Source organism: Phascolarctos cinereus, unplaced genomic scaffold (assembly GCF_003287225.1).
Source record: "Phascolarctos cinereus isolate Bilbo 61053 unplaced genomic scaffold, phaCin_HiC Scaffold_726;HRSCAF=1367, whole genome shotgun sequence".
NCBI lineage: Eukaryota > Metazoa > Chordata > Mammalia > Diprotodontia > Phascolarctidae > Phascolarctos > Phascolarctos cinereus.
This window is the reverse complement of record NW_027556098.1, coordinates 320531656-320556546: the sequence shown is the minus strand read 5'-3', so window position 1 is coordinate 320556546 and position 24891 is coordinate 320531656. Positions and strand designations below refer to the sequence as shown.

General features: G+C 39.1%; 1 protein-coding gene across 3 annotated transcripts in view; it reads left to right on the top strand.

The window, feature by feature from the left end:
• The first annotated feature begins 290 nt into the window (after positions 1-290).
• The window catches only part of ALG8 (ALG8 alpha-1,3-glucosyltransferase), a 43922-nt gene continuing 19321 nt past the window's right edge, over positions 291-24891 (top strand). The window contains exons 1-8 of one of the 3 annotated variants that reach the window (XM_078156938.1): positions 291-490; positions 2604-2682; positions 7945-8138; positions 13280-13393; positions 17018-17081; positions 18523-18649; positions 21516-21619; positions 22287-22358. In XM_078156938.1, the coding sequence (XP_078013064.1) occupies positions 393-490; positions 2604-2682; positions 7945-8138; positions 13280-13393; positions 17018-17081; positions 18523-18649; positions 21516-21619; positions 22287-22358 (852 nt within the window). In that variant the 5' untranslated portion in view covers positions 291-392. The remainder of the gene's footprint in view (positions 491-2603; positions 2683-7944; positions 8139-13279; positions 13394-17017; positions 17082-18522; positions 18650-21515; positions 21620-22286; positions 22359-24891) is intronic. The other 2 variants (XM_078156936.1, XM_078156937.1) reach the window with 2 other exon arrangements.

Sequence of the window (24891 nt, the reverse complement as noted above, 5' to 3'; positions counted from 1 at the left end):
TAAAGACCCTTGCAGAAATAAATCTATGATCTCCCCGTAAAGGCGGGGGTTGTGTTAGTAGAGAAGGGGATGGGAATCATCGTCAGAGAAGAATGAGACGCCTTGCTTATGCAGCTGCTGCCCAGGGACTGCGCAAGAGTCTGAGGAGACCCAGGCGCAGGCGCAGTGGAGCCCTTCTCTGACGGAGCTGAAAGGAGGTGGGGGATGGGGGTAAGAAGGAAAAGAAGGGAGGGGGCTGGTCAATGCAGGAAATTCAAAGCAGCCCATCCCCCCCTCCTCCCTAAGTCCGCGAAGAACGTTTCTGCGCATGCGTCCATGCTGGCTCCCGGGCGCCTGTTTGTGTTCTTAGGAGCTGCTGATAAAGTTGATTGAAAGAGCGGGAGCGGGCCACGATGACGGTGTCCGGGGCTGCTGTCGGAGGCGGCGGCCGGGCTTTCTTGTCGCTGGCGCTCGGGGTGTCTCTGCTCAAATGCCTCCTCATACCCGCCTAGTAAGGGGCTCGGAGGGAGAGCGGGCCGGGTCCTGAGGGCGGGAAGGCTGGAGGCTGAGGGGCGGCCCTGCCCCACCCTCACCTCTGGCTCCTGGGCAGGGGAGGGAGGGGGAGGGACATCCGGATGAGGGGCTGGAGAGCCTCCATGCTCGGGGGGGGGGGGGGGGCCAGTGTCTGCCCCCGGTGTTCCCTGGCCTCACGTGCCGCTTGCCGAGGAGGTCTTGGGTTCAGATCGAAAGGCTGTCGAGTCCCGAGTCTTTGGTTTAAACTGAGGCAGGAAGTTCGTGAAGTAACCCATGAAGCCCAGGGTCACACAGCTATTAAGTGCCTGAGGCCGCGTTTGAATCCGGGTCTTCTTGACTCCAAGTGCGGCCACACCAAATTGCCTCAATTCTGTGCAATCCTGCAAGCATTTTATTAAGCTCCTACTGTATGCCAGCGATAAGCCCCGGCTACAGACGAAACCAACTCTGACCTTCCTCATTCTAAGGTCCCTCCCGGCTCTGACACTGTATTCAGAGCACTGTACTTCCAGCACTATCCAGTCAGTCAGTAAGCGTCTATTAAACATCTTTGTTTAATAGGATTGTAGGATGCTTGAAGGGGAGTAATACATTCTTTTTTAATTTTTTAATTCTTTTTTTAGGCAGTTGGGGTTAAGTGACTTGCCCAGGGTCACACAGCTAGTAAGTGTCAAGTACTCGGTCTGAGGCCGCATTTGAACTCAGGTCTTTCTGACTTCAGGGCCGGTGCTCTATCCACTGCTCCACCTAACTGCCCGCAATGCATTTTTAATTAGCCAGAAGAGATGGGTTAGAGCCAGACCATCAAGGGCTTTAAATGCCAACTAGAAGAGTTCATATTTGACCCTGGAGTCGATCCGAGTATATATAGTTAACCTCATTAGGCCACAGTTTCTTCTGTAATGTGACTGTGTTGACTCGGATGGTCTTTTGCAGCCTTAGCATCATCCATGACTTTTCTCTCTTTCCAACAGCCCCTACGTCTAATGAGCTGTCAAATCTTTTCAACCTACATATCTATCTCTTAAATCCGTCTACCTCATTTAGACAGCCACCACCACCCTAGCTCATCCCGTCATCACCTCCAGCCTGTACTACTGCAGTAGCATCCTAATTGGATTCCATGCTATCTGTCATACTGACATTCCTAAAACTGTATCTGACCATGTCACACTTCTGTTGCCCTCCAGGGTAAATTACAACTGTCTCATTGTTGGCATATTTTAAGCCTTCCACAGTCCATCTCCCCCTGAATTTATAATCTTATTTCATATTACTCCTCATGCATCTGTTTCAGTCAAACTGGCCTGCTAGCTAATGTCCCTGTACCACACTCTGTCCTGTGCCTTCATACCTCTGAACAAACAGTTCTCCATATGTAGAATGAATTCCTTTCTAACATCTTCCTCTTAGAATCCCTAACTTCCTCAAAAGGGCCTGCTTCCTACTTGAAGCCTTATACAACTTTTTTTAACTTATGTCTTTAGAGGTTTTTGAAGTATGTAGGCCTGCTTGCTCCAACATGAAGATAACCCCAGACCACTATGCTTTTAGTCCTTATATCTAATTTTGTAGTCCTTTTCGCTGTCCTTTTACTGTCACCTGACACTCCTCTGTGCGACAAGATTTTTTTATTCCTAGCTTACTGTATACTAAAAAACTAATAACTAAGCTTGTAAGAATTGTGTGTAAAATAGTGTGACTAGCCTTTGAGTAAAAGCCCTTCACTTGGAATGGAATAAATGCCTGGGATTTATGATTGTTGTTTTGCCTGATTAGAGGCAAAAACCCCTTACTCATGGGTTTATGATTAGGTTTTAGGATGTTGAGTTTGCCCCAAGTGTGACCTTTAGATAAGTGAATTGTTATAGTGTTATATTGCAAAACTAGTTGTAAAACTAGATATATAGATATAGATATAATTAATTTCTTTTTTATAGGAGAATAAATTTTATATTAGGAAATATCATAGCCCCTTAATAATGGGAATATGAAACCAAAGTACAATACAAGATCCTTTATCATAGATCTAATTTCTTAATGAAATGGTTTTGTTTTGTTGTTGGTTTTTTTATTTGTCTGCTTTGTAGTTATTCTACAGATTTTGAAGTACACAGGAACTGGCTTGCCATCACTCACAGCTTACCAGTATCGCAATGGTACTATGAGGTAAAATTTGTTTTGTTTTTTAATGTTAAGCATATGTTATCTTTCTTCCAGAGGGGGATTTGATACAACCTAAATATGCATCAATAAGGAGAAAATAGTTTCCAGGAATACCTAATTCAATTACAGAACCTCACAATTTCTGAGTTGGAAGGGATCTCTAGTTCATACCTGAACAAGAATACCCACAAATGGCCACCGAGCCTCTATGTGAAAACTTCCAGTGAGAGGAAACCTCTTTACTCCAAAGACAGCCAATTCCACTTTTGACAGATTTTTAGAAATTTCTTCGTAACATCAAGCCTAAATTTGCCTCCATGCAACTTTTAAGTTTAGTTCCTGCTTCTGCACTTTGGGGCCAAACAGAGCAACTCTAATTCCTTCATGCCAGCCCTTCAAATATCTGTGTAAGATCATAAATTTTAGAAGTGGAAGAGACCTGAATCTAGTCCAGTTGGTTCATTTTACAGATGAGGCAAATGAGACCCAAAGACGTTATATGACTTGCCCAAGGTCACACAAGTTAAGCCCCAGAGGCAGAATTTGAAATAGGTCTTCTGACTTTGGAGTCAGTAGGCTTTCCCTTTATGTGCTGCTGTTTAGCATGCTTTTATATCCTCTCAAGTCTTTTCTTCTCCAGGCCAGGCAGACTCCCGTGCCTTAAACTAATTCTTTTTTGACATGGATTCAACTTCCTTCATTATTCTAGTTATCCAGTCTCTCTTCCATTAAATAACAAAATAAAAGTTTAATTTGGTTCTTTTCAGGATTCTGCTTCTGAGTAAATCACTGAATAAATCATTTCAAAATTTCTTAATTCATAAAATTGAAAGATTAGGGGCAGCTAGGTGGTGGAGTGGTTAGAGTCAAATCCTGCCTCAGACATGTAACACTCAATAGCTGTGTGACTCTGGGCAGGTCACTTAACCCCAGTTTTCTCACCAAAAAAAAAAAATGGAAGAGTAGTAACATTTTGCATTCTGTCTTCATTCTTGGATAAGGGGGACTGTCCTTGAACTTTATGGTTGAAGTATGATAGCTTGTAGTGGAAAAAGCAATGTTATACACATGAGGAGGCCTGGGTTTTAGTCCAGATGCTGCTAATAACTAACTGCATGACTGAGTAAGCTACTTTACTCTTCTGGGCTTCAGTTTGCCTTCTCTCTCTAGCCTTCATGAAGAACACTTCTTCCTCACTGCCCTTCTATGTATTCCTGTGTTTGGCATCTTTATTTTAAAGAAGCCTAAGGCTGTCCCAAGAAACCACCTTCTCTTCTCAGAGGTGGCCCAGGGGACTTCACTTCCGACTGTAGGGCTCTTTTCACCCTATAAAATCAGGCAGTTGGATTAGATATCCCCTAAGGCAGCTGTGTGGTCATTTGTAGTATATTTTAAAATTTAAGAAAATTTTTGATTAACAAATATGTATTTTCTCTCTTTTGTACCCCCCTTCCCGCATTGAAAAGGAGCGAAACCAAACCCCTTTAACAAATATGCAGAATCAAGTAAACCAGATTCTTTTATTGGCCTTGTCCAAAAACTATATGTCTCAGTCTGTACCCTAAGTCCATTACCTATCTTTCAGGAGGTAGGTACTGTGTTTTGTCATAGATCCTTTGAAATTATGATTGTTCATTACACTTACCTGATTTTTTAAGTCTTTTGAAGTTGTTTGCCTTGAAAATGTTGTTATTATATAAATTGTTCTCCTAATTCTGCTCACTTCAATCTGCATCAGTTCCTATCACTTCACAGTTATTCCAAAATTTCTCTGAAACTATTACCTTCCTTTCTTATAGCACAATTATTCCATTGCATTCCTTTATCATCAGCATCATCATAGCTAGCATTTATATAGGTTTCAAAGTGCTTTACAAAGATTATCTCATTTTATCCTCACAAAAACCCTGGGAAGTAGGTGCTGTTATTATCTTCATTTTGCAGATGAGGAAACTGAGACTGAGAGATTAAGTGACCAGTTTCTTCAGCCATTTCCCAATTGATGGACACCTCCTTAGTTTCCAGTTTTTGATTACTTTGAGAAAGAGCTGCTTTAAACATTTTTGTACATATAGGTCCTTTTCCTCTTTCTTTGATTTCTTTGGGGTATAAACCAAGTTGAAGTATAGGTGGGTCAAAGGGCACATACATTTGGTGGTAACTTTTGGAGCATAGTTCCAAATTCCTACACAACTACTGGAGCCATCATAGCTCCAACGGTGCCTTCATATGCCTGTTTTCTTGCAGCTCCTACAACTTTTGTCATTTTTCTCTTTTTCAAGGACATACAGGGAGTCCAGCTTGGGGTACAAACATCAAATTATGGCAGCTTAGGGGGAGAGAGGGCCTTCATCCTTGACACATTCAGAGCCTCTTGCGTACTCTGTGTCTTCTGTTTCTGGAAAATATGGCAACTCAGAAGGACAAGTTCAGGGGACCCCTGAATATTCATTAACATTCCCACCTGTTGGTCAAAGGTGACCCCTGAGTACACCAATGACCATCAAGAGAGCACTTGGTAAAACATTACCATGGGTACTACCTGGAATAGCCCTGATTACAAAGTGAGATCAGAACCATTAACTGAGCACAGTATAAACCATAGTAAGAATGTCCAAAATCTCTTATTTCTCTTTCTCTTCCTCTCTCTCTCATATACTCTCTCTTTCACTCTCTCTCTCTGTCACACACACACACATACACAGAGAGCTAGAGTTAACATAAACTATATATCTGTAAGTAACGTGTATATAATTCAGGTTCTACTTATTTTGCTTTACATGCATTAAACTTTTTAAGGTACTAATATACCACTTTGTTCCCTAAAAGAGATAATCAGTTAGATACCATTGTCTTTTTTAATATGTTGCCTTTGCTTCTCCATGAGCAATTAGCATTTCTGTAGTTATTTAGGTCTGTCTTTAATTCTGTAAACAGTATTTTGTGGTTGTATTCATATAGATCTTAAACCTATGACATCCTGTACCTGTGGTTCTATGACCATTCTTCACAGTTTGGAAGTATATACACCTTTTTTTTTACTGTAAATTTAAACAAATTAAGTTTGTCAACAAAAAGAAACATACAAAATATCTTCTATAAAACCCTCAGCATTTTAACAAGATAGAATTAAATTAATAAACATAAAACAAGCAATTTGTTGATATCAATATAGTTCAACACGACTCTGAAACTTACACTGTCTTTTTTAAAAATTCAGTTTTATTTTACCTTCAGTTCTGAATTCTTTCCCTTCCCTTATCCCTTTCCTAACCCATTGAGAAGGCAAGAAAAACAAAATTTGTTACAGTATGTGTAGTAATACAGAACAAATTCCTGTATTAGCTACGTCCAAAAAAAGAGAGAAAGAAAGAACAGAAAATACATTTCAGTTTTTACTGAGTCCATTAACTGTCTGGAGATAGATGGCATGTTTCATTAGGAGTCCTTTGAAATTGTTGTTGGCCATTGTGTTGATCAAAGATCCCAAGTCTTTCAAAATTGATTATCTATTTGCATAAGTTCACACAAGTTGTCCTAGGTTTCTCAGAAACTATCCTTTCGTCATTTCTTACAGCACCATAGAATTCTGTCACATTCCTATGCCATAACCTATTTAGCTATTCCCCAATTGATGGACATCTCCTCAGTTTCCAATTCTTTTGTACCACAAAAAGAGCTGTAATAAATATTTTTATACATATGGGTCTTTCTCTGATCTCTTTGGGGCATAGACTTAGTAGCATTGTCATGGGATTTAAGGGTATGCACAATTTAGTAGTTTTGTCAGCGTAGCTCCAAATTGTTCTTTGGAATGATTGGACCAGTTCACAACTCCACCAACAGTGCATAAGTGACATACATTTTTGGATATGGACAGTGTGGAAATTTGTTTTGCTTGACTATTCATATTTGTTAAAAGGTGGTTTGTTTGTTTAATTTTTCAAAGAGAGGGAAAGTGGGTGGCAGAAAAATTCTTGATAATTTTTTAAAATTCTATTTTACAAAAAAATGGGAAAAGAAGCCACATATACAAAAATATTTATAGCAGCTCTTTTTGTGGTAGCCAAGAATTGGAAATTGAGGGGATGCCCATCAGTTGGGGTATGGCTGAATAAATTATAGCATATGAATGTAATGGAATACCATTGTTCCATAAGAAACGATGAGCAGGGGACTTCAGAAAAACCTGGAAAGACTTACATGAACTGATGCTGAGTGAAGTGAGCACAACCAGAATATTATACACAATAACAGTAACATTGTATGATGACCAACTTTGATAGACAAGGATCTTCATGATGGAAAATGCTATCCACATCCAGAGAAAGAACTATGGAGTCTGAATGCAGATAGAAGCATACTGTTTTCTCTTTTTTTGGGGGAGGGGGATGTTCTTCTTTCTCGTAGTTTTTCACTTTGGTTCTAATTCTTCTTTAACCAGCATGACTAATGTGGAAATATGTTTAATATGAGTGTACATTTATAGCCTGTGTCAGATTGCATGCTGTCTTAGGGAAGGGGGAGAAGAAGAGGGAGAAAGTTGAGAACTCAAAATCTTACAGAGGTGAATGTTGAAAACTAAAAATCAGTTTTTAAAAAATTCAATTTTTAAAAATGTCATAGGGTCCTAGAATGTTAAAGATGTTACTGGGAGCCATACAGAGTTTGGATAAGATATAGTTTCTGCCTTCACAGCATTTAAAGTCTAGTTGTGGGGTAAGGCACAGGTCAACATAAGTCGTGTAAGAAAGTGTAGTAGAGTGGAAAGTACTGGACTTAGAGTCAGCAGAAGTAAGTTCAAACCCTGCTTCAGATACTTACCAGCTCTGTGACAGTGGTCAGGTCACAGTGGCCACAAAGTTCTTTCACCTATAAAAGGAGGAAAATAATGTTTATACTACTTACCTCACAGAGTTAGAAGGAGAATGCTCTTGACAAATCTTACAAATGCCCTATATTGTGGATGTAAGATTATTGTTACAACAGCACAGTTTTGCTTGAGATGTGCATGGGTACTAAACAAGTACTCGGATGTCTGAAAGGGAAAGTGTCACTAAATGAGATCAGGGAAGGCTTCCTGGAGGAAATGGCGTTTGCATTTGGCTCTATGAGGGGCTTGCATTGTATTGGTTTATATCCTATTTGAAGGTAGTTTGATTTAAAGTGATGTATTTTTAAAAGATTTCCACTTCGTTTTTATTTCTTTCATCTCTGACTTTGAGTGTGCGTTTGTGTGTGTGTTCTCTCTCCCTTTGACCGTAGGCAACTTCAGAGTGGACTTTGGATTACCCTCCATTTTTTGCATGGTTTGAATATGCTTTGTCACATATTGCCAAAGTTTTTGACCCGGAGATGCTGAATATACAGAACTTGAATTATGCCAGTCCTAGAACCGTCCTTTTCCAGAGATTTTCTGTCATCTTTACAGATGTCCTCTTTATATATGCAGTCTATGAGTAAGTCTAAGGATTGTATTCTTGTGTGGTGGAGGGAAAAATAGTGTTTCACGGTTTAATTTGTTCTAATGTCTTATGTTTTAATGACAAAGTTCCTGTGGCAGCAAGAGCTCCAGAAATTCTAAACTATGTGGTATATTATGCAGAGCTTGTAGTTGAAGTGAAAAAAAAATTTGTGAAGACTCAAATTTGTATTTGGTGTAGGGCCCTGCTCTAGGCATTTGCCTGAATAAATCAGATGTAAGTGAAAATAACAAGCTGTTGAAGGATGTGACACAAACTCAGGTAATGATATTCAAAATAGAAAATCACAAGGACTTAAAAGAAGTAGAGGAAGAAGTGCTGTGTAAAGTCTAAGAAAAGAAAATTATTAGTGTTTGATCTCAGCTTCAAGTGTAAAATGTCAGAGCTGGAAGAGACCTTAGAAAACATCTAGTACACTCCCACCACCCCCATTTTGCAGAGAAGAAAACAGAGGCCCAGAAAAGGGAAATTACCCATGATCCAGCCCAAGGACACATAGTAAGTAACAGAGATAGAATTTGAGCCTAGGTTAGAATTATAAACCTATTACCCTTTCCAAGTATGCCATACAGCCTCTTCCTGGAAAAGAATTTTTTTTTAATGGAGGACTATAGTGAAAACGACAAAGGAAAAGAACAAGTGAAGTACAGTCTACTTTGGCTAATGACATCATCTGCTTTTTAGAGGGATATCTTCCTTTCAACTTATGAAATTACCGCACAATATACAGTCTCTCAGTAGCTGGAAGAGAGTGGGGTCTGAACCTTCTTCAGTCAAGTGAGATTGAGGCAGGTAGGTGATACAGTGGTTACAGCCATAGGCCTGAAGCCAAGGAAAAATTGAGTTCAAATCCAGCCTCAGACACTTACTAGCTATGTGACCCTGGGCAAGCCACTTAATCTCCCATTGCCTCTTTTCTTCATCTGTAAAATGGGGATGATAATAATAACTTCTACCACCCAGGGTTATTTTGGGGATCAAATGAGATTTATAAAAAGAGCTTAGCACAGTGCCTAGCATATAGTAGATGCTATATAATTGTTAGCTATCATTATCATCATCATCATCATCATTATTGTTATTACAAAGTATGTATGATACTTTACAAACCTTTAAAACGCTATGTAAATACAAGCTATTATTTCATTTAAACCAAAGATCTTGATTACCTCCTTGGGAAATTGTACGTCAGACAGCAAATACTCATTCATTTTTATTCAACAGATATTTTAAAGACCTACTATGTGTAAAGTCCTATACTAGACACTGGGGAAGAAAACAAGATAAATAAAATATGGTCTGTGCCCTCAAGGAGCTTACAGTCTAGAAGAAAGCTAAGACAGATACACAGCTAGCTATAATGCAAAATAGAATATGAGTGAATAATGAAAAGGGGAAATCAAAAGTCATATACTACTACTAGCTAGAGGGATCTAGGGAATGCTTTCATGGAGAAGGTAGTAGTTGTACTGACCTTTGTACCTTGAATAACTTTAAATGTTATTCTACGCAACAGTTAGGATAAATTGAGCAAAGGAGAAAATGGAAATAATTAAGTTAATGTATAGTGCCTCCAAAATTTAATATTATTTTGTTTGAAACATATAAGTTTCTAGAATATACAACCACAAAAATCCATTCTACATTCAAGGATAAGCGACTTGGATATTATTCAGATAATCAAGAGTTGACAGTATGTCCTGTTCTTAATTTTGTCAGTATAACTGTAAAGTAGCCCATGATAGCCTGTTTTTCCACATTTTCACTTTTAAGAAGATACGAAACATACTGTGCCCTCCAAATTCTTAGAATTTTATGGTTAGTTTAAAAATAAAAGAGGTCTATGTTGAAAATATTCATTAGAGGCAACATGGCTTAGAAAAGGTAGAGTAGAATTGTTTCTGAGGTCTTTCTTGGGCTCTATTACTGACTAATTGGACGTGTTAAGTCATTTTTTCAAATCACCCTTGAGCCTCCATGTGTCCAATCAATAGAAAAAAGGAAAGGAGTGCTGTGAGAGACCTTAGAAATCATGTAGTTCATTTTCCAAATCAGGAAATTGAAGCCTAATAAAAAGAATGATTTGCCACAGATCATGCAAGTAGAAAGTAACAGACCTGATATTTGAACCCAGGTCCCAGGATTCAGCTATCCCTATATCTTCTTGAAATCTCCCCAAATTATCACCAAAGAGTGGAGCTGTTCATAAATTTGTGACTTACCTTGAGGTAGAGGAATCAATAAGACCTATTCTTCATTAACGAGGAGAAACTGGTTGTTTAAGGAAGAATTGTTGAATACAGGAATTTTGGAAGCAAGTGACCACTGTATCATAGATTTCATGATAGAGAAGGAGTAAAAAGCTATGCATAGTCTTATGTGCATCCTAGATTTGGATAGAACAGATTTCCAAGGGTTCAAAATAAAGATAAGGAAGACTTAATGCCTAATACAATGCTGTCAAACCCAGATATATTCAGGGACCACTAAACCATACATTTGGATCTCTGTGGGCTGCCTCTTAACTTAGAAAACCATATATTAATGTTATTTGTGTTTTCTTGTATTATTTATTTATTCTCCCTGCCCCCATTATCTTTTAATCTGGCACGGGTCACACTTGGCAGTGTAGTGGATCATATGCAGCCTAGGGGCCACTTTTTGGTACCTCTGGCCTAATATTTTACACAAGAAGTTGATTCAGGTCGAATAAAAGTTCTCTCAAGATTGAATTCTGAATTCACATGCAGAAAGTATTCCACTAAGGAGAGAAAAGTATGAACTCTCTAAAGAAACCAGTGTGGATGTACAAGAGATCCATCAACAAACTGAGATTTTAAAAATATATGTAGAGAAAATGGATGTAAAGGGAAGTAACAAAGAGTGAATACAAGTAGTAACACAGTCCTGTGAAACTTGTGTTATGAGTGCTAAGCCACAGAAAAAGCAGAAGCTGGTAAGAAGTCTACCAGTAAGGGCTGGTTGGTTTGTTTGTTTTACTTTTATTAAAGGTAAGAGAAAGATCAAAGAAAGGACAGGATCGTTGCTTTAGGTGGACAGTAGATTATAGAAAATGGTGAGAAAGGAAACTACTCAACTCTTATTATTTTGTTTCTGTTTCTCTTGCAAGGAAATTGGTCCTTAGTTGAGAAAGAACAGAACAAAAATGGTTAGCAAGTAATGAAAAGCCACAAGAATATTGCCATCTATGCACTGGCCCAGACAAACTACATGCTAGAGTACTGAAAAAACAGTTACGTGGGATTGCTGAGCTGGTTGGTAATTGCTGAAAGGTTTTGAGAATGGCACATATGCTACAGGACTTAAGAAGGGCAGATGTCCCATTTCTCCAAAGAGGAATACAAAGTGAACTCTACAAATTATAGACCTATGAGTTTGACTTTTAAAAACTTTTATTGATATCATTTGCATTTCCAAATCTATCATTCATGTTTTCCCCTCCCCAGAGAGCCATACTCTTTAACAAAGAATAAAAAAGAAGACGGTTTGACAAAACAAACCAGTGTATCGTTAGAGCATCATATCTTAGATGAAGAGCTGGAAGAGACAATCTGATAGTACATTCAGTGTTTCACACTCACATTCCCCACGAATTGAGCAAAGAAGAGATGGTGGCACCTTTTCTTTTTTCTTCTTTGGTGTTGGAGCTTGTCTTTTTCCTAGTAGAATTCCAGAATATAGTATTTCCATGATTTGTAAGCACTTAGAAAGTGAGGAATCTATGGTCATGAAAAGTCAGTATAGCTTTATCCAGAACCAGTCAAGCCAAACTAATCTTATTTCCTTTTTGGGATAGGTAACCAAACTGGTAGGTCAATAGAATACCTCATATGTAGAATAGAATGCTTAGATCTTAGCAAGACATTTTATATAGTCTTTTTATGCATGTGGATTAAATGGAGATATATGGAGTAGAATATAGTATAGAAAAACACATTTTTTTTAAACTACTGGGCAAAGGAAGATGTCAAAGAAGGGATTTGAAAACTCAACTAAGAAGAGATTTGACAATACCCTATTCAGAGGGGTGGGCCTTAACAGTTGGTGGAGAAAAGAAGTAACTCTTCAAGTCTTATTTTGCTTCTCTTTTCTCTATGTAAATATGAACGGAACCCCAGAGTACTGAAAAAACTGATAGTTGTGATCACTAAACTTCTGTCAAGTGATCTTTCAAAGGTCATGGTGTAGCTCATTGCTGAAAAATCATGGAGAACAGGAGATGTGCTACGGTACTGAAAAGGACAAACGTCCTGGGAACAGAGTTGAGTCTATAAATTTTAAACATATAAGCTGATTTCAGTTCCTGGAATTGGCTGGAAGAACTAGAGATACTTAACTTGAAGACTCAGAGGGGACATCATAATAGCTGTCTTAGGTGTTTATAAAGGAGTAATAGGTGGAATTGCAAAGAGGAAAGTTTGGGTTTAATATAAGGAAAAACTTTCTAAAAATTAACCTATCCAAAACTGAAATGGACCACCTCAGAAGTCAGTGAGTTTCCCCTCATTGGAAGTCTTCAAGCAAAGACTGGATATTTTCTTATTGGTCACGTACAGGTTGGATTAAGTGACCTCTAAAATCTCTTATTGCTCTTCAATTTTCTGATTATTTGACTCCAATTCCAGTGACTTTTCCATTATGCCAGGCTACCTCTTAAGCATTTATGTTTCCATATAAGCATTTAAATGTAAATTAATTAAAGGCTGGTTGACTCCTTGTTCAGAATTTATGATTTGGGTAGAAGTTGGACTGGAAAATCTCTGAGATTTAGTGAGGTATAATGGAAACAGTTGTAGACTTAAGAGTCAGGATATCTGAGTTCCCCTCTGAATTTGGACATTTCCATACTCTATTGCTTTGGGCAAATCACTCAATTTCCTCATCTGCGAAATAGGAATAATAATATTTGTACTGTCCACACAGGATTGTTGAAAGGAAGTAAACCTCAAAAGCTTTTCAGAAATATGAGTTGCCATAAGTTTTTCCTTCTAATTCTAAAATCCTATCATCCTGTAAATTCTAAAATAATAGCCTGTCTTTATAATAATGAAGTCATTGATATTTCTGCCTTGTTCCTTCCGAATATTTTCCTGTAGGTGCTGCAAATGCATAGAGGGGAAAAAAGCTGGGAAAGAACTTACAGAGAAGCCAACATTTATTCTTTCAGTCTTACTTCTATGGAATTTTGGATTGCTAATTGTGGACCATATCCTTTTAATTTTGTATATGTTTTCTTCACTTATCTTATGCACACATTGGGTATAAGATTAATACTTTCTGTTGATGATCATAGTGAAATTTGAGTTTTTTCTGTTGGATTATTGAGGGTTAGTAGGGTTGGGTAAGTTTCAGTTTTCTCTCATCACCAAAAAATATAGTAATTATTCATTATGTTTATGTCTAAAATTTTATTAAGAAATCTAATGCAAGTAGAGCGGGTATGTATTCCTCCTGCTGTCAAGTGGGCTGAAGAGGTCCAAGGTCAAAACTTCTGATCTAGTGGGGCATAGTGAATAGAGTGCTGGACTTGGAGGGGTGTGACTTTGGGCAAGCTACTTAAAACCACTCTGAACCTCAGTTTTCTCATCTGTAAAATGGAGATAAATAGCACCTACCTCCCAGGATTGTCATGAAGATCAAATGAGATAGCATGTAAAATGCTTTGCAAACTCTAAGTAGCATATAAATATAGCTTAATAAGTTGTTATTATTATGATTAGCTGTCAGCAGGAAGAGCGCTGCATTTTATTTCAGTCAGTCTGAGTTGAACTCCCACTTAGTAGCTATGTGACCATGGGCAAATTGCCTTAGATTTGTCCGCTGCACAAAGATAATGAATACTTGTACTCCTCGCCGCTCAGGGCTGTCATGAGGAAAGTGTGACTATGAAGTGCTGTCTCAACATAAGCTCTTAATATTGTTCTCCAGTCCCGAGGCCTGCTGATGTTCCCCTGCATTGTCCTTCTGGGTTGAAGGGGAGTCATCCTGTTGTAATGCCATGTTATCTTGTTGGAGCAGAGCTACACACAAACTTCCCTTCTCAGTTAGTCTTTAAATTTTAAGGACAAAGAGTGGTTGGACTATGAGGAAGAGTACACTAGAGATATTTTGGTTCTTTCGACGAGAGGAATACGAGGTAGTGTCAGGAGCATTGTATCCCTGCTGCACTGGCCCCTTACATGAGGTTTAAGGCCTTAAGGCAAGGAGACCTGGGATCCAAGGCCACCAGTGACACTTAATGGCTAGTTGGCCATTGGCAACTCAGCTTGAAATGTGGATGATAATATCTGAGCTCTCTACCTAAATGATGAAGAAAGCTCTTAATGTAAGCTTTAAAATGAAGTAGAAATGTGAGCTGAAGAATGTGTGGTGAGGCTAGAGTCTAATTCTATAGCAAGTAAAATGTCAGCATCTAAATGCAAAACTCTAGTTGTATGATTTCCTGTGTGGACCAAAATTTTACAGTGAATGGAGCTACTTTTTCTGCATTTGACTGTGATTAAAAATAATGTGTTTTCTTCTACGTTGGTTATTAGTATCAGTTGTTAGCTTTTATCTAACCTTTGAAATAGAATCCATAGAGTTATGGATCTAGAGCTGGGAGGGACCTTAGATATCATGGAACCCAGTGCCCTCATTATACCAGAAAGGGAATTAAGGCTTAGAGAGATTCATTCATTGTAGGGAAGTCCATACAGTTGTGTGCCTAGGGTTTGACTAGCAGCCTCAAGAGAGAATGCAGGTCTTCCGATTCCAAATCCTGGGGTTTTTTTGCTGTGCCATACTGTTAATAATAGACAACACTTCTATAGCACTTTTAAAGTTGGCAACAACCCTGTGAGATAGGTAGTTTAAGTATTATTAGTCTCGTTCAGCAGCTGAGGAAATTGAGGCACAGATGGATTAAGTGATTTACCCACGGTTACACATCTGTTAAGTGTTAGAGGCAGGATTCAAACCATGTCTCTTCTGTCTCTACATTCAGCTCCCTTTCTACACCACCATAGGGTTTGTTAGTGTGAGTGGCATTTTAGCCTTCCTGTGAAGGCAGTCATTTTGCTCTGAATTTTGCTTGTGTTGGCAAAATCAGTCTATTTGCTTCTCGTATGTCACAGTTTAATACTTAAAGGTTCCCTGATTTAATCAGTTTTGGGCTTTCCTTCCATTAATGCAGTTCGCCATTCTCTCCACTCCTTAGCAGTGGGTGGCTAAGTGGCACAGTGTATAGAGTGCTGGGCATGAAGTCAGGAAGACTCATCTTCCTAAGTTGAAATCTGACCTCAGACACCTAGCTGTGTGACCCTGGGCAAGTCACTTAACCCTATTTGCCTCAGTTTCCTCATCTATAAAATGAGCTGGAGAAGGAAATGGGAAAACCATTCCAGTATCTTTGCCAAGAAAACCCAAATGGGATCCCAAAGAGTCAAACACTGCTGAAAAACAGAGTCTTCATAAATTGCTGTGACTAACCCTTCTTTGGTTAGGAGCTTATCTGTGTTTACATAGGTTACTCCTCAGATACCAGTTGAAAGCCATTCTGTTTCTGGTTCCATTTTCAAGGTTTTCCACACTGAGGAGGACCTGCTAGAGCTTGTGCTATACTTGGCTTAGCCTTCCAGGGCAACTTACACACCATGATCATTCATTGGAGGAGGACTTAATGGAGGCATAATTGTTAAAACCATTGGCAAAAAGTGGGAAATTTTGTTCAGTGTGTCCCTCCTGACTCCTGTGTATTTTCCAGGAGAGCAATTGCTTCGACATCCTGGTCCCCATGCTGTTATCATTATTAGATCAGCCCAGAGGAAAGGGAAGAGCTAAGTGATTTACCGTAGAGAGTGATCAGTCTAAGAAGAGGTTAATTGCCATTTACCAGCTGTGTTACCTGGGGCAGAGGGTATCTTAAACTCAGATCTTCCCACCTGAGTCCAGTTCTTCCACTACACTGTAAGGTTTTGACAGTGGGCCAACCTGTAATCTCAAAACTGAATGACAAGTGGAATGATCTTTCAAATCAAATCAGTTAAAATATGGAAATTAGAAGGAAACAGTAAGTTTGAGGACAGTATGGGAGGCAGAAATGATGATATAAATTTATTAAATAAGCATCTGAAGAGGCCATATATAAAGAGTCAAATGAGACTGTGCCAACTTGTGTATTAAAGGCTTATTATTAATCTGAAAATACTTTTTGACTTTGACAAGTCAAAATCTATTGATGCTGAATTTAAGAAAGTCAGAATTGAGACTCCTTGTTTTTTTCTTCTCTGAACTGAAATCTAAGGAGTTTATCAGATAATTGGCCAGAATTCAAAATGTTTTGCAAGGAAATTCAGAAAGTAGAGTTAATCTTAGCTCACATTTATATAGTTTTTACAGTTGACAAAGCATCATCATCCTTACTACAGACCTGTGATAAAGATTATGTTGGAAAAAAAAAATGGAAGGTGGGGTTCAGAGAGATCATAGGAATTAGAGATGTGAGGACCTTAGAAATCACCATCTACTCTAAGCTAAGTGACCTTCCCAAGGTCACACTGTTTTGGGGGGTTTTCTGTCTATAAAGAGCAGAGTAAGGATTTGAACTTAGGTCCAAATCCAGTACTTTTTCTTCTGCCATCCCAGTGATAAGACACAAACTAGTCAGCCAGGACTCCAAGTCAGGTCTTCTTGGGTTTAAGTCCAATACTTACTAATAGTTTTGTGTTTAAGATGATCTTTAAAAGCCTGTGTTATTTCTGTTCATATTCCTCTCCATTATTTTGGGCATTATGGCACAGTTCGTTTTGAATTCAGGATCTCTCCTACTTTTCCTTAACCCAAAATCCAGATATTCACTTTCAGTACAACGGTTTTTTATTTGGATTAATGCTGCTTTCAATTGCCCGATTATTTCAGGTAACTACAAAATGGACATGGAAATGGATTTTTCTTTTCTTTTTTAAATACACAAAAGTCTTTTTTTAACTCTTAGAGGCTCCAGTAAGGAGGAAGCTCAATAAATTTAGTCAGTGGATTCAAGAAAGTTTGGAAAGCTCTTAATGGCTATCCTTCCCAATGTTCAGACTGGCACCAACTCCTCATTTTTGAGAAGAGGAATTTGAACTACAAAGGGTTTTTATGCCAGGGCAGGTCCTGAGCATTGATAGTGTAGTATTCAGATTTAAGATCCTGTGCTGCTTTCGCATTCAGCATCTTCAGGGGATGTTGAACACTGGAAGAAACCAAGACCCTGGCGGTTTCCTATCCAAATTCCCTACAAAGTGTTAAAGCTATCTTTTTTAAAGTTGTTTTTATAAATATAACGGTTTGACTGTAAAACTAGGTTATGAGTCTAAATCATAAAGTTAGTGAAGAGAGAATTGGAAGCTTGCCAGTTTCTTCTCTATTGTACTTCTCCATATTATTTTGATCAGATTGACAGGAGAGTGAGAATAAATGAGAAGCCTCATTGTCACATGTTACAACTCTGTTGAGTTTCAGGAATATTAACTTATGTCTCTTTTAGAAACCATCAACTTTGTTAAAAAGAATGGAAAAAAAGATTACCTTCAGTTCACTCCCAACATAGCGAGGTACCAGTCTAGTCCTTGGGCTTCAGGTGGTTATGGAGATTGTTTAGTAATGTTCTCTGCCTCTGAATCAGTGCCGTGTGCTAGGCAAAGATCAAGTGTCATCTTTGCCCTGAAAGAATTTATATCCTCAGAAAGGAGATGTGACACCTACCCAGCTGTAATAGAAACACAGCCTGGCAAGGGCATGAGCAGGTTACAGAGGGCTGTGGGAGGAATGAGGCAAGGTGATCTCTGTCTGAGGAAATCTGAAAAGACTCTGTAGAGGACGGGGTACTTCTGAAGGAGGAAGAGAATGGAAAATCCATTCTGGAGCACTCACAGCAGGGGGCAAGGTTGGCAAGCACCAGCATGGAGGGGCAGAGCTAGTGACTGGTGTCAGGTCCCAGCCAGGCGGTATCTAGAATAAGAAGGATGAAAAGACAGAATGTAATGGGTCCTTAATAATACCATGTTAGGTGTGACCTCACCATGGGCCTTTCCACTCTCCTTGCAGCGGAGGCCTCCTCTGTGGGTTAGGCCATTTGGATACCCCCAGCCATCAGGATGGTTTCCCTTCTCTCGTGTCCCCCAGACTTGATACCACAGTGATAAGCAGTACAGAGTAAACTCTTCTAGGCATTTTACAGCCATGGAAAGGGAGTGAGGGGGATTGGATTCTCTGCGCTACTGAGAAGGTATTAATCATAATCTGCACCCACTAAAATCACACTGCACCAACCACTACTGCACACATTCAGGTGACTTTTCTCTTTTAAATCTCCCAGAAAAGGCATTTGGAAGGAGCATTTCTCTTTGCCATTCTCCTGCATTTTAAGCACATTTACCTTTATGTGGCCCCAGCTTATGGCATCTATTTGCTGAGATCTTACTGTTTCACCGCAGATAAACCAGGCAAGTTTCCAAGCCATCAGTATTGGGTTTTTGGGGGGGGGGTTGGTTTTTGGTTTTTACTGACTTCTTCTGGCCTAGGAATTAGACTTTACCTGCAGGCAGGACTTAATCTCTCAACCTACTCTTTGCTCTTTTTATCCACTCTTTCTTCCTTCTGTCGCCTCTGTATCATGGGAACTGGAATATAGTTACAGGGGAGAAAAAATGGAATTTTGGAACTAGGTGGCATATTAGAGATGATCTAGAGGAAACTAAGGTCCTCAGAGTGATTTGCCCAGGTTCACATGAATGGTAATTGTTCTGTAGGATTCATTAAGTTGTGAGCTTGAACTGTTACTATATATAGGCATATGAAACCCCTGAGTCTCAGTTTCTTCATCTGTAAAATGGAGAGAACAGTACTGTACTTGCATATCCCCAGTGCTTAGAACAGGTAGTAAGGGACTGGCAGGTAGTAAGCACTTAATAAATTTCCAATTTGTTGATTGACTGAGAAAAGTGGTGATTGAGCTACTATCATTATCATTTTTACTGTTTTTAAATAGCAGACCCAGGCCTGACAATCCTCTAATTCTTTCCATTAGGCCATGCTTCATTTCAACAACAGTAAACATCAGGTATCTACTTATAAACTGTCCTAGAGGAGGAAGAAAATTGAGGTAAATGGAATACTACTGTGCTATAAGAAATGATGAGCAAGGTTGATTTTTAAAAACATGGAAAGACTTGCATGAAATAATAAAGAGTGGGGCAGGTAGATGGCGCAGTGGATAGAGCACTGGCCCTGGAGTCAGGAGGACCTGAGTTCAAATCTGGCCTCAAACACTTGATACTTACTAGCTGTGTGACCCTGGGCAAGTCACTCAACCCCAATTGCCCTGCCAAAAAAAAGAAAGAAAGAAAGAATGAAGTATTATTTGTACATAACCAAGAGAACATTGTTTATAGTAACAACAATATCGTTCAGAGAATAACTGTGAACAGCTAAGTTATTCTGAATATTATAAATACTCAAATCAACTGCAAAGGATCTATGAAGGAAGATGCTTCCAGAGAAAGAATTAGGAGATAGACAGTTTAGAACTTAAAATGTAATCAAAAAATAAATTAAGAAATAAAAGGAAATGGAAAAGCAACTGCTATGTAAGCCTTGCATCGCTGAATAATAAAGATAACTTCCAGTTAATTATAATAATATTAATAGAAATTGAGATAAAATTTGAGGCTTACATTCATGGAATTTACTGTCTAGTAGGAGGATAAGACATAGGTAGTAAAATTATACAAAATTATGTACTAGATCTGTTGTCAGAGGTCCTTGGACAAATCCCAGTAACTAGATAGACAAGTGGATACAAAACTGTACTTGGAGTTAAGACAACCTGAGTTTAAATCCTGCCTCAGTCATTTACATAAATGTATGGCTCTGAGCAAGCCACTTAACATCTCTCAGTCTCAGTTTCTCCATCTGTAAAATGAGAATAATAATAGTACCTACCTCACACAGTTGTTGTGAGGATCAAATACAATAATACATGCAAAAACCTTTGCCAGCCTTAAAATACTAAAGAAATATCACCATCATCATCCCATCTATGTGGGTTATAACCTGTATGACCCTACTCAAGTCACTTAATGTCTCCAAGCCTCAGTTTCCTCATCTGTAAACTGAAGAGTTTAGACTAGATTACCTCAGAGGTCTTTTCCAGTTCTCAATTATATGATTCATGTAGTAATTGTGTTAAAAAATATAGACTCTATGTAGAACATAGCTCTGCAATGGGAGGTCCTTCACCCTCTTCTCTTCTCACTCTGTTCTTTTTCATTTGGTGACCTCATTTGCTCCCATCTCTGTGCTGGTAATTTTCAAAACTGCTTATTCAGTCCTGACCTCTCTAGTCACCTCTAGGCTTATATCTTTCCTAGCAACTATTGGACATTTCAAACTGAATGTCATGGGCTTCTTAAATTTAAAATGTACAAAACAGAACTCCTTACCTTTCCCCCAAACTTTCCCTCTTCCAAACTTCCCCATTACTCTTAAGGGCACCACCATCCTCCCAGTCACACAAGCTCAAAACTCAGTTGTCGTCCTTGACTCTTCACTATCTCTTACGCCCCCTTATCCGTTCTGTTGCCAAGCCCTGTAAATTCCACCTTTGGAACATCTCGTGTAGCTGCCCTCTTCTCTCCTCTACTGCTGCCAATCACCCTGGTGTGGGCCTTCATCACCTCACAGCTCTATCACCACAGTGAACTTTGGCTGGTCTTTTGGTTTTGCCTCGAGTCTCTCCCTACTCCAGTCTATCCTTCTTTCAGCTGTCAAATTGATTTTCCAAAAGCTCAGGTCTGACCGTTGCACCCTTCTATTAAATAAACGCCAGTGGCTCCCTAAAGCCTCCAGGCTCATATGTCAGATCCTCTATTTAGCATTTAAAGCCCCACACAGGTTGGCCTTGATGATCTCCAGTTTATCCTGTATATATTTGTTTGTTAATAGTTGTTTGCATGTTGTCTCCCCCATTAAACTTTCAACTTTTGAGGGCAGGGACTATTTTTGCCTTCCTTTGTATTCTCCACACTTAGAACAGTACCTGACACATAGTAGGTACTTAAATACTTATTAACTGACTGAGAAACGTCATTACCCAAATGAGATATCATGAAAAGCTTTGTGAAGATGTTTATTAAGTGTCTGATATGACAAACATGAATAAGACATGGCTGTCACCTGCAAGAAGCTTCTAGACTAGTAGGGGAGATAAGGTGAGCACACAGATAATTTTAGTACAAGTTGCAGCATTTTAGTGTATGCTGTGATATGACATCTCTTTCCCTTTGTTAATGATAATGTTTCTTTTTGTAGGTGGATCTGTCAGATGGAGCAGTTTCAGCTTTCTCCGACTAATTGCCCTGGGTTTCATTGTTTGCTTTGTTTCTGCCCTTTCTTTGGGTCCTTTTATAGCCATGGTAAGTATCTTCCTTATCTTGTTTTTAAACTACACATATATACATATAAAGCTACAGGTAAAGATTTGTATATTACACATATAAGGGTAAAGTCTGCCTAAGTACATCATTCTGTGAAACTTGTTTACTTGGAATCATAGCATAGATAGCTTAGATATCAGCTGTATGACTCAATGCATAGAGTGCTGGGCCTGAAGTCAGGAAGACCTGAGTTTAAATTTGACCTTAGACACATAATAGTTGTGTGATCCTGAGTAAGTTGTTTCCCCTATGATTGCCTTAGTTTCCTCAAATGTAAAATGAGGATGCTAACAGCACCTACCTTTCAGGGTTATTGTGAGGATCAAATGAGATAATATTTATAAAGCACTTAGCACAGTGCCTGGCATGTGGTAGGCATTATGCAAATGCTTATTACATTGGAAAGTATTAAACAAATTAAATAAAAATGCGATACAACATAGATAATGCTAATTTGTGGTTTTCTAACTATGGTTCTCACTAAGTGGCCCTGTTTCCATTTGATTTTGACACCACTGATCTAATCCAGTCCCTTAATTGTACAGATGAGGAGCTTCAGGCTCAGAGCAGTTAAGGGCCCACAGGGGAGGTAGCAGAACTGGGATTAAAACCTAGCTCTCTGACTCTGAATCCGTCGGTCTAACAGAACGTTGGCATATGTACAAAAACAGACTCAAATGGGGCTCCTACACTGATGTCTCAACTCTCAAACTCGATGGTAAGGATCCAGCATTAATATCATTTCTTCCCACTGCTATGGTGCCAGTAATATCTCACATTTTCCTTACAACCACACTGGGCAAGTGCAAGGAAATATTTTGATTCCTGTTTTATAAATGAGGAAAACTGAAGCTATAGAGGTTCAGCAACTTGCCAGAACTAGAATTTTGAACCTGGGTCTCCTAACTCTTGAGTCTTTGTTCATTCTTTCTGTAGCAACATGTTGAAAATAGATCTTTGGTTTGGTAACTTTTATAATTATATATTATATATTATATGTATACATAATTTTAAAAATAATAAAAATTTGATATAAATTTATAATTTAGTAGTTAAATAAATACAACTAATTTAACTTTTTTTAAAAGACCTTCCTAACACAGATTTCTGTAAGCTATCATTTATTCCCTTATGTTTCAACTTTCATTGTCTTTGCCCATTCCCCCCAAATTTGTGCCTGTGTTGTTCTGTTTTATAGGTGCAATTCATGTTTCTGTTAATCTTGTGCTTCTGCTTTCCTCACATCATTTGTGAGTCTACATGTCTGCCCTCTAAAACACCATCACTCCCAAGTTGGATAGTATTCTTAGGAGGAGTGAACAATACTCACATTTCTCTAGGATGTCTTGTTTTTTCTCCCAACAGCCCTATGAAATTGGTAATTGAAATCTTGTTATTCCTGTTTTAGAGTCCAGAAAACAGAGCCCCAGGGTGCTGGTTGACTTGCACAAGGTCACACAGCTAGTAGATGATGAAGCCAGGCCTTGAAGCTGGTTGTTCTGACTCCTGGACAAGGATTATTTTCATTACATGAGGCTGGCTCTTCTAAATCATGGCTATATTCCAAATAATGTGGAGGTTTGAGTCAAAAGATGTGATAATTTTTTTTTAATAACTCTTGCAATGTGTTGGTAGGTAGTTGGCTAGAACATGGAACCTTCTGTTTCTAGTATAGTGATCTATATCAGGCTTTTTCTGAGTAATTCCTGAGGCAGAAAGGAAGTAGATGACCCTTGATCATGCTTAACCTATCTAGTAGTTCCTCTCTCTTTTACCACCCAGTAAAGGGCATATGAGCCATGGCTTGTTCCCAGTATTAATTTGTTAGTCGTTGTTTGTTCAGATATTCTGGAGAACCTTGTTGATGTTAATGTTATGTTGTCCATTTCTACTTGGGAAAAAAATTTTTGGTATGCTTTACACCGTGGTAGATAGATGGCCCATAATAAATGATCCTTAATAATAATAGAGATGATCAGGGGAGGAATTTCAATTACCATACTCCATTTGCCTTCAAAAACTGACTCAAAACCTGCCTCCAGGAAGCCTTCCTATAGAGATGGGTTTAGCAGAAAAAGCTAACTGAACTAATATTTAGGAAGTCTGGAATCTAGCCCTGGCTCTGACAATAGTTTTATAACCATGGCACATTATTTAACCTCTCTGTGTCTCTTTCTTCATCAAATAGACATGTGTTCCCCTGGGAATATTACAAGCTACAATGAAAGTCTCTGATGCTTCATTGTGGCATTGATCATAGGATCGTAGATGTAGAGCTGGAAGAGATCTTACAGGCCATTGAGTCTAACCGTTTAATTTTAAAGATGTGGAAACTGAAGCACAGAGAGATAAGGTGACTACCCAGGGTCACACAGCTATAAATGTCTGAATAAGGATTTGAACTCAGATCTTCCTAAGCTCAGTGCTCTAACCACCATGCCATTTAGGAAAGGTCCTACCAATCTGGAAAAGGCTTTGAGGACTAAGCCGGGAGCAGGAATGTGTGTCCTCTGAGGGCCAATCACGCAAAGTGCAGAGAGGCTCACCACAAGGGTTGAAGGTTTTTTGACCAAAGCATTTTATGAAGATAGTAATGAAACCATGGAGGGGCTTTGATCCGCATTCATGGAGGAAGTGCTACACCAATGAAATCTCCATGTTTCTTCACTTATTCCAGTGTATGTGGGTCCAGTGCAGTAATGAATACAAGAACTCATAGAAGGGCTGTTGCATGGAAGAGGGATTAGATTTGGCTCCAGAGGGCAGAACTAGGAGCACATTTAGGCTTCATGATGAGAACATGTTCCTAACAGGAAGAGCCACCTCATAGGGGACCAGATACCTGGACAGCAGTGAAGCTTTCCTTCCTCACAGGGCCTCGAGCAGAGCCTGGAAGACCACCTGGCAGGCAGGCTGTGCTAAGGATTCCAGTCTTGAGGATGGCTGGGGGCCTACCAGCCAGGCATTATCCTTGGTGGTAGCATTTGTTGTCCTTATTACTGAGTTCATCATCACTCCAGCTTTTGTGTACTCATTCCATCCTGGTAGATTGCAACATTGTGCACATTGCTCACTGACTGTTCCTCTGCTGAGAGGCCAAGCATCTTGGGAGCACTGATGGTGATGGCATCTAGCCTCTTTGGCCCTCTTAGTCCCCTCCCTTGAGAGGTGGTGGACATTGAGTCCTTATCTTGACGACCCTGAAGTCCAGGGAAGAGGAATGAGCCTTTACCTTTTCATAGCACTCCTCC